The sequence below is a fragment of the Vipera ursinii genome (assembly GCF_947247035.1).
Source record: "Vipera ursinii genome assembly, chromosome: 3".
Classification (NCBI taxonomy): domain Eukaryota; kingdom Metazoa; phylum Chordata; class Lepidosauria; order Squamata; family Viperidae; genus Vipera; species Vipera ursinii.
Window position 1 is genome coordinate 132993976 of NC_139516.1, and position 12641 is coordinate 133006616.

Below are 12641 nucleotides of genomic sequence, written 5' to 3' on the forward strand. Positions count from 1 at the left end.
GCCCTCTGGAACCAGCTGCCGGTGGAGCTGAGGACTGCTCCTGACCTCCGATCATTCCGCCGGGGCCTGAAGACCTGGCTCTTTGAGCTCTCGGGCCCAGGCTGAGGAGACATTCATTTTAATTGGGGTTTTTAATAGTACAGGGTTGATTTAATATTTTTTAAATTGGGTTTTAACTTTTGTATGGTTGATTTTTAACTCCCTGTAAACCGCCCTGAGTCCTCAGGGAAAGGGCGGTATATAAATGCAATAAAATAAAATAAATAAAATAAATTTCTGCTCCAATTGTCATTAAAAAGAGAAATTTAAAAAGTATGTGTGTGTTGTGACATAAACCCTCAACCAAAACAAATAGCTGTATGTAGTTAACTTTCAAGATGAGAAATGTTAAAGTTTCATTAACTATTCTTGTACTGCCATACTACAGAGTGACACTCTAACAGGCTCTAAGACAATTCCTTGTGGTTAACTCACCATGGCCAACTTGCCATGGCCAAATCTCAGTGGGCCAACTTGCCACAGAACAATTTGCTGCTGGACAAAAGTTACACTAATAACAAAGAAATGGTGGAATAGAATCAGTAAAGAACGGATGCAAAAAGAGGGACAGAATGAAATGTGACTGACAAAAATTTAAATATTTTTTGTTTATTTTAAAATAACTAAATAGAATTGTTAAATTGTTCTGCAGACAGTTGTTCCCATGGCACGTTGGCTATGGTGAATTGTCCTGTGACAAGTTGGCTGTGGTGAGTTGGGTGTGGCGAGATGGCCGCAGTGAGTTGGCTATGGAATGTAGTCCCATTCCCCTCTATATCATGTCTCCCTTCACAAATGTTTTAGAGCACAATAACATTTTGTAGTTGTAAACTGAAATTACTAGTTCACTAGAAAGGGAACAAATATATATGTTATAGACATAGATATTAGTGATATCAATGACATAGTTAAAAAAATAGATACACAGTTGTATAGCATTGCATTATAAGCCAAATATCCTGTATGAGAACAGCACGTTTGTTTCTAATCCATAGATTTCTTTTCACTTAGTTTCATAATGTTGAAAAACAACAAGGATCAAAGGCAGAAAGGAACTAATGGTCAGAGAAATGAGAAACTGAGTGAAAGAACAACTGATACATATACTCAACACTAATTTTCAAGGCTAATCTTGCTTCCTATCACCCAAGTGTAAATTGATAATTACATCAATAAATAAATTCTAGGCCTCCAAAGGAAATAGAATTGGGTTGAGTGAGAACAAAGATGATTTTCTTGATTGTCTTTTGCTAAAGTTTATCCATTCAAAAAGTCACTGGATTTGCCTCAAGGGGAGTGATTTTTTTCCCCTTTACATTAATATGTTTCCTTTTTATAAATAGCTTTAGGCTAGTGCCTCATCATTTAGAAGTCTTGGGTGTTTGCAATTATAGTTATGTCCTTAAGTGTTTAGTGCTGTTCAGTTGTGCCTTTTAAGTAATACATTTTAAACTGTGAAATGGTATATTTCATCCATTTTGCTGCTGACTGTTGAGGTTTGCCAGCTTTATTAGGAGAAAGGAAATGGCTCCCCAACTCCAACATTAAGGAAACTAAAATCTATAGATTGTCCTACTATCAGATGAAGGTGAGGATGTGCTAATGTAGACTGGAGAAGTGCAGGGAAATGGAAGAAAGAAGTTCCAACAGCCAAAATCCACATCTAAGAACATTCCGATAATCAGGTCAACCCTATTATTAGAATGTTACTTTGGCTAGTAAAACAGAAAAGGCATCAAACCCCACCTACTGCCTTCCCAATCTTATACACACACATCGAAAGAGGTCATTTTACATTTCTCACTACAAGGTTTCCAAAAAATAATTTCTGTGCAGCTATTGGCTGATTGGTGGGTAAGCATGAAGCTTATGCTATGACAAAGAGTGTGCAGGGGAAAACAAAACAAAACACTTAGGATAGAGGAAGCCAAATTTATTGAGCTATAAATAAGAATTATTTCTACGGGATTTTAATGGTTTTTGTAAGGAACGAAACTGGTGAGAGAGGAACTACCAGTTCCGTGCAAGACAAAATTGTCATGTCAACCACAATTTAACTGTCTCTAGGCCATACAAAAATGGCAACGTATCCAATAACTCAGAAAGGTAGGATGAAAAAGTATATAGTTTAAACTCTGGAGCACAGATCCATAGACTAAGTTTTGTGTACTATGTGTACTATATAAATCAAATAAATAAATAAATAAACATATACTGTATATGCTATATGCAGATATTCCTTTGTCTGCAATAAAGAGACAAATTTAATCAGGCTATATCTGAGAGCCTACCAGTCAGTAGATCAAGTCCTAAATAACAAGTTAATTGTCTGTAGAGCTTACATGTTATAGCTGTATCTTTTGTTCATTCTGTGAGCAATGACCTTGATGTCTTTGCAATGCTAAGTATTTAAAACTGAAATTCCACTGCTCCTGCTTCGGTGGTTCCTTTAGGTATAATTAATAAAGAAAGAGAACAGCAAATACTCCTAGGAGTATCTGTGTATTGTCATTCACCTGATCCAGAAATGTTGTAAAAGACATAGGAGTTTGGATTTTAAAACTTCTCTATTGCCAGTGAGATTTAATTAAGGGAAAACATTAAAAAGAGGTGATTTTTATCTCCTGGAGCAAGTAAAAGAGGGAGGTAGCTCATCCAAATTAAAAATAAAATAAAATAAAATAAAGCTACTGATTCACATTTCTGATATGTTCTTTTGTTAAAATAGAGTATATTTGACAAGGAACATGACCTCTGGAGAGCTTGTGCGGTGTTATGCTGCTTCCATCTCCATGCATTGATTAGCCAGGAAGCAAGGGTTTTTTAATACTCCATTTGACATTCAAGTAGGGACTCATTGGGAAAACAAATTCCATTTTCAGAAAAGTAGGCAGACCTGCAGCCCTCCCTACCTTGCATTCAAGGCACACAATTGGCAGCATTTAGTGTGGAACATTTTGGTTAAGCCATTGAATTATTAAATACAGAAGCAGGAATGACATTTCAGAATATAGGACAAGATATGCAATTAACTGTCCTCCAATCCCATGAGCATTTCTGGATGTTTATGCATCTATCCCCCACATCCAATGACCTCCAAAACAACAAGGCTGACATTAACATCCATTTCCCATCCTTCAATCCACCACCTGCCAAAAGCAGGCTGCTGAGAGAGAAAAAAAAAGGATAGATTTCCACCGAACACCAATGTTCATTAAAATACCAGATTAAAATATAATTATAAGAGCTTATCAGTATAAGACATGCTCCAAAGTCCCCTCTACTCACATATTTTATATGTGGTTAACGCAAGATTGCTGTAAATTCATGGAAGAAAAATACATAAGTACGATTTTTTTTCCATAGGGAGATTGTATTCTTGGAATAATTGATCAGCCAGGAAGCAAAGGGTTTTTAATATTCTATCTGTCAATCAAATAGTCAGTCATTGGTGGAAAACAAAACAAAACAAAACAATCCCAGCTATTCTAAGGGAAATGCAACTTGCATAGTACAATCAGAAGGTGCATCTCTTAAACAAATGCTCCCTCAGAGAAAAAAAAAATATTTCTTTATGTAAAAGAAGACTAGTAGGCCTAAGAGAGGGATGTCATGAGAAGCTATTTTTTTAATGCCAAAAAATATGCAGCATTTTTTTAAAAAAAATCTAAATATATTTATTAGCATTTATGTTTTATATGTTCTAGATCATTTGATGGCAACCAATAGTTACTACCACTGTACTAACACCTGTGCTATAAATGGTACGGAAAAAAAAATGATTTTTTGTGCTATATTATAAATGAGAACTGTAAAGCTGTGCATTTTCAGATAGCACTGAACTAGAAATCCTAGCAGTGGCCATTGTGAGGGATAAAGCCAGATCATGGTTATGGTCTGGAGACCTGTAGTTTCCTTGTAACAGCCAAAATTAATATTCTAAATCTGCCGCCTAATTTTGGTTAGAAATAGAATGAGATGGATGCAGCTCAGCTAAGAAAGCTTTTGGCTACATTGCCAAGCTCATGGCAGTTGGAACTGCTCCAGTGAGGCCCCAAATGCTACTTCCATTCCATATAATAGAACACTCAGTAGAATAAAAATAGCTATATCACACAATCACAGAGTTTTCCTTATGCAACAGGACCTGCACAATTCTTTTGTCCTTTTGTTCACCAGCTGTGTCTGAAGTGGGAATACAGACATATTATCAAAAGAAAGCACTTGGCATTTTTCGGTGACCATTAATGGCACTTCTTTTCTTCCTTTGTAATTAGATAAAGAGTCCTGAGATAAGTGTCAAATCAGCCTGAAACATGGAGGAGAAGAGAAGAAAACACTCCAAGGGACTGAATGTCAATTACCTGTTTTGGGATCAATGGAGAAATATGGCTGTCCCTGAAGAATACTATAAACCACTCTGGCACTGTTTCCATAAGTTGGGTCATCAGCGTCGGTTGCTTTGACCTGCAGCACATATGCCCCTGTGAAAAGAACAACATATAAAGTTAACCGATAAAAGCAGTGAACTTACTAAACAAGGCTTGAAAGATATCACCATTTTAGGTATATCTTTTTGTGATGCAACATATATTTATTATAAACAGGTCCTAAAATTGTGGGGTTTTTTAACCATAAAATTTCAAGGTGGCAAAAGATATGCAAATAGGATTTGGTCTAATTTGCTCAGTTTCTTTCTTTCTTTCTTTCTTTCTTTCTTTCTTTCTTTCTTTCTTTCTTTCTTTCTTTCTTTCTTCCTTCCTTCCTTCCTTCCTTCCTTCCTTCCTTCCTTCCTTCCTTCCTTCCTTCTTTATTCCTTCTTTCTTTCTTTTTCTTTCTTTCTTTCTTTCTTTCTTTCTTTCTTTCTTTCTTTCTTCCTTCCTTCCTTCTTTCTTTATTCCTTCCTTCCTTCTTTTCTTTCTTTCTCTTTCTTTCTTTCTTTCTTTCTTTCTTTCTTTCTTTCTTTCTTTCTTTCTTTCTTTCTTTCTTCCTTCCTTCCTTCCTTCCTTCCTTCCTTCTTTATTCTTTCTTTCTTTCTTTCTTTCTTTCTTTCTTCCTTCCTTTATTCCTTCCTTCTTTCTTTTCTTTCTTTCTTTCTTTCTTTCTTTCTTTCTTTCTTTCTTTCTTTCTTTCTTTCTTTCTTCCTTCCTTCCTTCCTTCCTTCCTTCCTTCCTTCTTTCTTTATTCCTTCCTTCCTTCCTTCCTTCCTTTCTTTCTTTCTTTCTTTCTTTCTTTCTTTCTTTCTTTCTTTCTTTCTTTCTTTCTTTCTTTCTTTCTCTCTATCTCTCTCTCTCTTTCTTTCTTTCTTTCTTTCTCTCTCTCTCTCTCTCTTTCTTTCTTTCTTTCTTTCTTTCTTTCTTTCTTTCTTTCTTCCTTCCTTCTTTATTCTTTCTTTCTTTCTTTCTTTCTTTCTTTCTTCCTTCCTTTCTTCCTTCCTTCTTTCTTTTCTTTCTTTCTTTCTTTCTTTCTTTCTTTCTTTCTTTCTTTCTTTCTTTCTTTCTTTCTTCCTTCCTTCCTTCCTTCCTTCCTTCCTTCCTTCCTTCCTTCCTTCCTTCCTTCTTTCTTTATTCCTTCCTTCTTTTCTTTCTTTCTTTCTTTCTTTCTTTCTTTTCTTTCTTTCTTTCTTTCTTTCTTTCTTTCTTTCTTTCTTTCTTTCTTTCTTTCTTTCTTTCTTTCTCTCTCTCTCTCTCTCTCTCTCTCTCTCTCTCTTTCTTTCTTTCTTTCTTTCTTTTTCTTTCCTAAGCAGTAGAGCACTGGGTCATTTGGGAATGTTAAGACCCACATTTTGCCTTGAGCAGCTGCTGCCCTAAATAGACAGGAAACTCTGTGAGATAAAGAGTCTTTCTTAATTCTAAACCAAAGCAACTTAAAAAAATAATAATAATTACAAAAGCATTATTATTAAGGGAGGATTTGAAACTACTTCAAATGTATTAACAAATGAGAGATTTACTTCAACCATTTAGGGCAGTGATTGTATATGGTGGTCAGATATAGGGCTAAAATGGATGATCCAAATTCAAAACACCATTCAGCTGTGAGAAATTTTAGATTACTTTGAATGAAATCACTTATTCCCAGCCTTTTTCAAAGAACTATTGTGATGATGGAAGGACAAAATTATCAAATGTACATTGGTCACATAAAACAAAGGTGTAATATATAATAATTACACACCCCAAAGGAGAAAAAAACAAACCTTAAATATATAATCTATCTTTTTTCTTGGGGGGATGGAAACTCTGTAAAAGATGTTTAAAGTCTCCACATTGCGATTTGCACTAGGAAGATCTCAGAAGCTCAGGATGTGCTTTTTTGACCAGGCATTGGAAGATTTAGTAAAGCTTTATAACTGTGAAAATATATGGAACAGCAGTATACATTGCTGGTAAAAAAAAATACTTACACCATGTTGTGAAGATATATTCCTGCAGTCGATTCTAACATGAGTAACGATGAGAGGAAGATCTGATCTAGGGCTAACTTTTTTTCTTTCTAACTTGCAATGTTTATGCTGGGGGTATCCTATCTCTCTACATATATTCAATAGGAAATGGTAGTTTTATCAATATTCCAGATGCTAGAAACAAAGAACAATTCTAATCTGCTGCTATGCATTCCTCAAAATGCTATGAATATGTATTTCCGCCTCCTTTTTCCATTCCAGATGTAACTGTCTCCATATAAACAACTCAGCCATTTCTGATTATAATTTATGAAAAGCTGTATACATGACTCACAGAGGTTAAAGAAAGAAAAACTGGAAGAAAGAATGAAGCATTGATTTACATTTAGTCTTGAAATGCATACTTGGAAGTACAAAACACCCAACACTATTTTGATGACTACTATTGGACATCAGGATATTTTGAGGCAAAATACTGACTGCAATTTGAGTAGACCTAATGGGCAGTTTTTAACATTGTTACATTTAGTAGGAATTCTTGTAAATGTTAAATACTGATTACTGCTATATTATCTCTCAAATGCTGTTATTCTTTTTTTCAAAAGATAAGCACACGGCTGTCGTCAGATACTAATGTATTTTCTGAGCACAACTGAAAGAAATCTTGAAGCCATTTACTGTTTTTCCTCTGTACATAAAGCTTATTTTTTTAAAAAAAAATGCCGGTTGGTTTCCAACCACTCAGAAAAATTTTGAAAATACTATTGCTCAGTGGAATAATTGCTAAGCACATTGATTTGTGCTTCTTAGATTGTAAGCCACCCTGAGTCTTCGGAGAAAGGTGGGAAAAATATAACATATTTTGCAGAGAAGTTATGCTATATACAATTATTGGTATGTCTTTCTGAAATCTTTTTCAGGATGAGTGCTGTACAGTATATGACACTGTATATGAGCCTTGGTGGAGCAGTGGGCTAATGCCTCCTTAAGTAACACCAGCTGCCTGCAATTAGTGCAGGTTCGCATCCCACCAGGCTCAAGGTTGACTCAGCCTTCCATCCTTCCGAGGTAGGTAAAATGAGGACCCAGATTGTTGGGGGCAATTAAGCTGACTTTGTAATAATGCCGCTTGGTGTGTGTGTGTGAAAGCCCTAATAAGCAGGCATATACATAGAATGAAGGCTACTGCTAAGCTTGTAAGCCGCCCTGAGTCTTCGGAGAAGGGCGGGATATAAATGGAATTAAAAAAATAAAATAAAAATTTAAATAGTAGGCCAAAATCTATGCAATTAAAAAAGGGGGGAAAAGTAGTGGATAATAAGGAGCCAATGCTAGGTGGGAAGGACAGAAACTTCTGAGAGGCATTTCAAGGCATTTAAAAATTGCTCGTGACATTGACCCTCATTAGGTACATCTCTGGTATTGTCAATACGAGCAAAAAGGTCTGAATAAGGTACTTTATTCCTCTGCTTCTTAATTATTAAATATGTAAATTAGTGAGTTTCCAAGAACAAATGTTTAATTTCTACCCAACATCCTACTTATGGGTATTTAACACTAAGCAAAATTCATATACATAGATCAGTGTTGGACAAAAACTGCAGAACTAGATTTTAAGACAAGATTCACTAGGCTGTGATAGAAGATATTGGATTATACCTGGGACACATTTACACTAGAAAAAATATTATTTTTATCAATTTAACATACAGGGCTCTTAAAATGCAGATACATATTAAAAGTATTTAAACATGCTATAGGAGCTGTGCTGACACAGTGGTTAGAATGCAGTATTGCAGGCTAACACCCTGCTCAATGCCAGGAATTTGATTCTGAGTGGCTTAAGGTTGACTCAACTTTCCATGGTTCAGAGGTCACTAAAATGAGGAGCCAGATTCTTGGGGGCAATATGCTGACATTATAAACCACCCAGAGAGCTCTGTAAAGCTCTGTGAAGTGGTATATACATTTAAGTGCTATTGCTGGTTCTGTCCCCTGAATATTGGTGCACACAAAGTTAAGAAAGGATTTAAGCCTGTGAAATAGTCTCTGCATTTGAATCTGGAAGAGGGTAATCACTTAAATAAAATGTGTTAGTATGTTACTAATCTTACTAACATTCTCTTAGCATCTCTCACACTGCCATAAAGTGCCCGTAGAGGAACATTTGTATTTGCTGTAAAATGTTCTTCTTAAAGAATTTGACTATAGGTATATTCAAACTAATCACCTTGAACTGTTATTGCTATATATTGCTTCCCCATGTGATGTGGAAAAGCAGAGACAAAACATCCTCTCTATCATTGTTTTCTAAGATATGTTTTGTATGTCTTGAAATATATACAGGAGTGATTAAGATAAAGGCCATGTTTATCTCACTTCTCCTTCTCATTTAGAACTCTTTTTCACATGGATGGAGTCATACTGGACATGCCATCTTCTCTCCCTGTGCTGACACTGAGTGGAGCTGCATATTCAAGTCCATTCCCCTTCCTCTTCATGCATTGAGGCCAAACAATGGAATTGGGCAATTGTTGGAGTGCATCCTACCCAACGCAGAAGTAAAAATGAAAACAAAGCTATTTTCATACCTTGACAGTGTGAAGGATAAATTGACTGAATTGCATTTTTAACAACCATACATAAAACCAAAAGTATGTATCCAGTATGCAGATAACACCTTTGTCATAAAAAAGGAACTATTAGAGAAGACACATGAAAAAGTCAACATCTTCAAAGGAATAAAATTCACAAAGGAAGAAAAAACAACAACAACACACTACCCTTCCTGGATATCCTCATCAGCAGAGGAAATGGAGAGAAATTAGAAACCCATTGAAAAACCACCCATACTAACCAAGTATTCCACTATCAAAGTATCAACCAATCTCTCATAAGAGAAGCTGTGTAAGAATGTTATGCAGACAGCACAAACATATTGCAGCAACCCAGAACACCTAAAAAAGGAAATAGATTGCCTATACAATATGCTCCAACAAAATGGATACCCACACAACTTTATCAGAAAGTAACTTTTCCATTCAACACACTCCAGCACAACCAACACAAGCTATGAAAAAGAAAGCACTGCCATACATCAAAAACATCTCAGAAACAACCAACACACTATTACAACTACATGGCACCACCATAGTATACAAACCTACTAAAGCTCTCCAAAACATCTTAAATAGAACAAAAGACACAGCAGTCTAAACAACAACAACAACAAAAAAATCATCCACAACATGGAATGTAAGGGCTGTTACAACCACTATGCAAGATAGACAGGCAGAAGTCTAGCAGAGAACATCCATCCACTAGCAGTAAGAAGATATGAGAAAAACTCCTTAATGTCACAACACATGGAGAAACTTAACTATAGTTTTACCTGGGTAACTGTGAGCATCCTAGACTAAGCTAAAGCCAAAAATGCTAGAAAATTCCTGGAAGCTTAACACTCAGATAAATTAACCATCTTCAGGCACATACAGATAAACCACATTTACATACCATTCAAAAGAGAAAATAAAAAGTGAAGAAGGAAATAAAAACGCTTTACAAGCAAGCAATACTCAAATGAGAAGAGATTGACACCAGGGTTAACATCAGACAAGGCATGGAGGCACAGTGGCTTAATGACACTGGAGGTGGTCTCTGCTCCAGCAGTTTGAATAATAGCATGTGTGGTAGAATGAGCTCTCACCACTCACCTCAGCTTCTGCCCACCTAGCAGTTCGAAAGCATATTCTATGTGAGCGGATAAATAGGTACCACTTGGTGGGGAGATGAGCTGGCGCTTTGTCTAGTTGGTTAGATTCCTGCTGTCTCTGAACCTTCCTGGTTGTGCTGCCTATTTAAGAGATGGTTTCAATGGAAGGAGAGGGGGATAATGCTGCAGAAAGAGCCACTGATCCTTCTTTCTAGTGCAAAGTTAGCTCATCCTCCTGTAGCACACCTCGAGAAGCAAGCAAGCAAGCAAGCATGTGCCACAATAGAGTTAATAAATTGGCAGCCAAACTACTACTCTGCATTAGCATTGTAGCCTCATTGCTAATATACCAATGCCATACACTAATAATAACACCACCAGACAAACATATCAAGAAGCAAACAATATCCAGAGCAAGGAATTACCAACTCAGAGAAATAATCAAGCATAATGGCTTATTTGAGGAACTACCAAGGAGAAAACCATACCTGCACTAATTTTGACAGGGGAAGCCACTGTATATAAATAGAGAGCAAATCCCCGTCCATTCGAGAACTGAAGATGTTGCCTAGTTGGATAACAAAACATGTTCAGGAAAAGAACCAGGTTCAGAGAGTCCACAGTACTCTGTAATAGCTCCATTGCATCAAAAATCATCATCATCATCATCATCATCATCATCATCATCATCATTATTATTATTATTATTATTATTCCCTAGATACTATTATATGGGGGTGGGAAGTAGAACTCTCTCTCTCTCTCTCTCTCTCTCTCTCTCTGTGTGTGTGTGTGTGTGAAAGAGAGAGAGGGAGGGAGGGAGGGAAAGAGAGAGGGAAGGAAAAAGGGCTTATTCTTGGATGTTTAAAAACTACAGCAACTTTCCTTTGTTTTATTCTTGTTTTATTTAAAAACATAGGAAAATAAGGCTGAAAATAATTGTATATCTGAAATTGCGCTCTTTACATAGGTGAAAACGATCTCCCTTTATTTCCCTTAATGTAAATTATTAAAATATTTATAAATAATCCAAATTAGATTTCTCTGATTTTATCTTTAATGCAGCCTTTCTTAATTTCTGCATGAGATTAACTTTAGGCATTTCTAGTGGGCAATGTTGAAAAGGGAGTGTGCTCAAAATTACAACTTAATGATCTGTATCTAAAACTGCATGCAAAGTAGTTGCAAAAATAGAATAGTTGATTCTGTCTATCTATCATGCCATAATAGAAGAATGTCCACATCTCAAATAAACTATTACGGCAAAGCAATCCAGATAACATTTGAAAATGCCATCTTGGTAACTAAGTAGAGATAGGACCAAAAAATAAATAAAACCAACCTTCTTGGATGTATCCATGAAATTACTGGGAGCCAAAGAGTTAAAGAAGATTGTACTATAGCTTTAAAGCCATGTGGGCAGGTTAGATCAAGCACTTACAGTTTTTTTTTCCAGTGTCTTGGATGGTAATGGAGATATCCCTTTTGATAATTATCCTGCACATACAGTTCCCAGAACTTGTGGGCAAAATATAACCTCATGTCACAAAAATGGCACATATCAGGAAACGTTGAGCATATTACCATTACACTTGCAAGACTAAATAAGTCATTGTATCTCTAGTATCTGGGGATGACAAAACAGAGTGTTTCACATGGGTCACCATGGGAAGTGAAAACAGTAGCTACAAAGAGTAGCTGTAGCAGGACTTTCCATTTTTCTTTTCCCTGCTCTAATTGAATGAATGTATCTTCCTGAATAAAAGGAACTGCTTTAAAAATTTAAAAATCTCCATCACTGGAGATTTTTAAGAAGAGACTAGACATTCACCTGCCTGAGATGGTATAGGTTCTCCTCCTTGATCAGGGGGCTGGACTGGAAGACCTCCAAGGTCCCTTCCAGTTCTTCTCTACTCTACTGTACTGTACTCTACTTTGCTCTACTCTACTCTATTCTAATATTCTTCTCTGTGCTCCCTGACAGACACAGACAGAAGCATCCAATCTATACTAAGCATATGTTCCAACTGCTGCAGGCTTCTGGTTTTGACGTCGCAGTGGAATGGGTGCAGGAAGATGGGACTCTGTCTTTTGCGTTTGATTTCACCCTGCTGGGGGACCCTGGAAAAGGTCAAAAGTCACCCTGTATAGGTGCAAGCAAGGAGGGGATCCTTGTTGATCATGGCCGGGGGGGGGACAGAAGCCCTCCCATTTGATCTGAGGAAACCCTCCAAGCTGACGGGGGAAAGACCCAGTCCAAAGCTGCTGACAACAGAAGACAACAAGCACTATCAAGCAATCTTACAGCAACATAGATGAAACTGGGTGAGACCTGATCCTCTTTTTATGGTTTTAAGACCTCTTACTGTAAATCTGTACTCTCTCCGATGAGAGAGAGAAAGGGAATTTCTGTCCCATTCTCTCAGAAAAGAAAAGGGGTGAATTAATTACTTGGGGAAAACGGAGAAACCTATCAGAATAATT

The 12641-nt window shown here is 36.6% G+C and overlaps 1 protein-coding gene across 2 annotated transcripts in view; it reads right to left on the reverse strand.

Moving 5' to 3' along the window:
* The window catches only part of CDH12 (cadherin 12), a gene marked incomplete at its 3' end in the record, with an annotated part of 168137 nt that overhangs the window by 48619 nt on the left and 106877 nt on the right, over window positions 1–12641 (reverse strand). Inside the window, exon 3 of one of the 2 annotated variants that reach the window (XM_083358385.1) lies at window positions 4404–4523. The exons of the other annotated variant lie outside the window; for it this stretch is intronic. Coding sequence (XP_083214511.1) covers window positions 4404–4523 — 120 coding nt within the window. The remainder of the gene's footprint in view (window positions 1–4403; window positions 4524–12641) is intronic. 2 annotated transcript variants of the gene reach the window in all.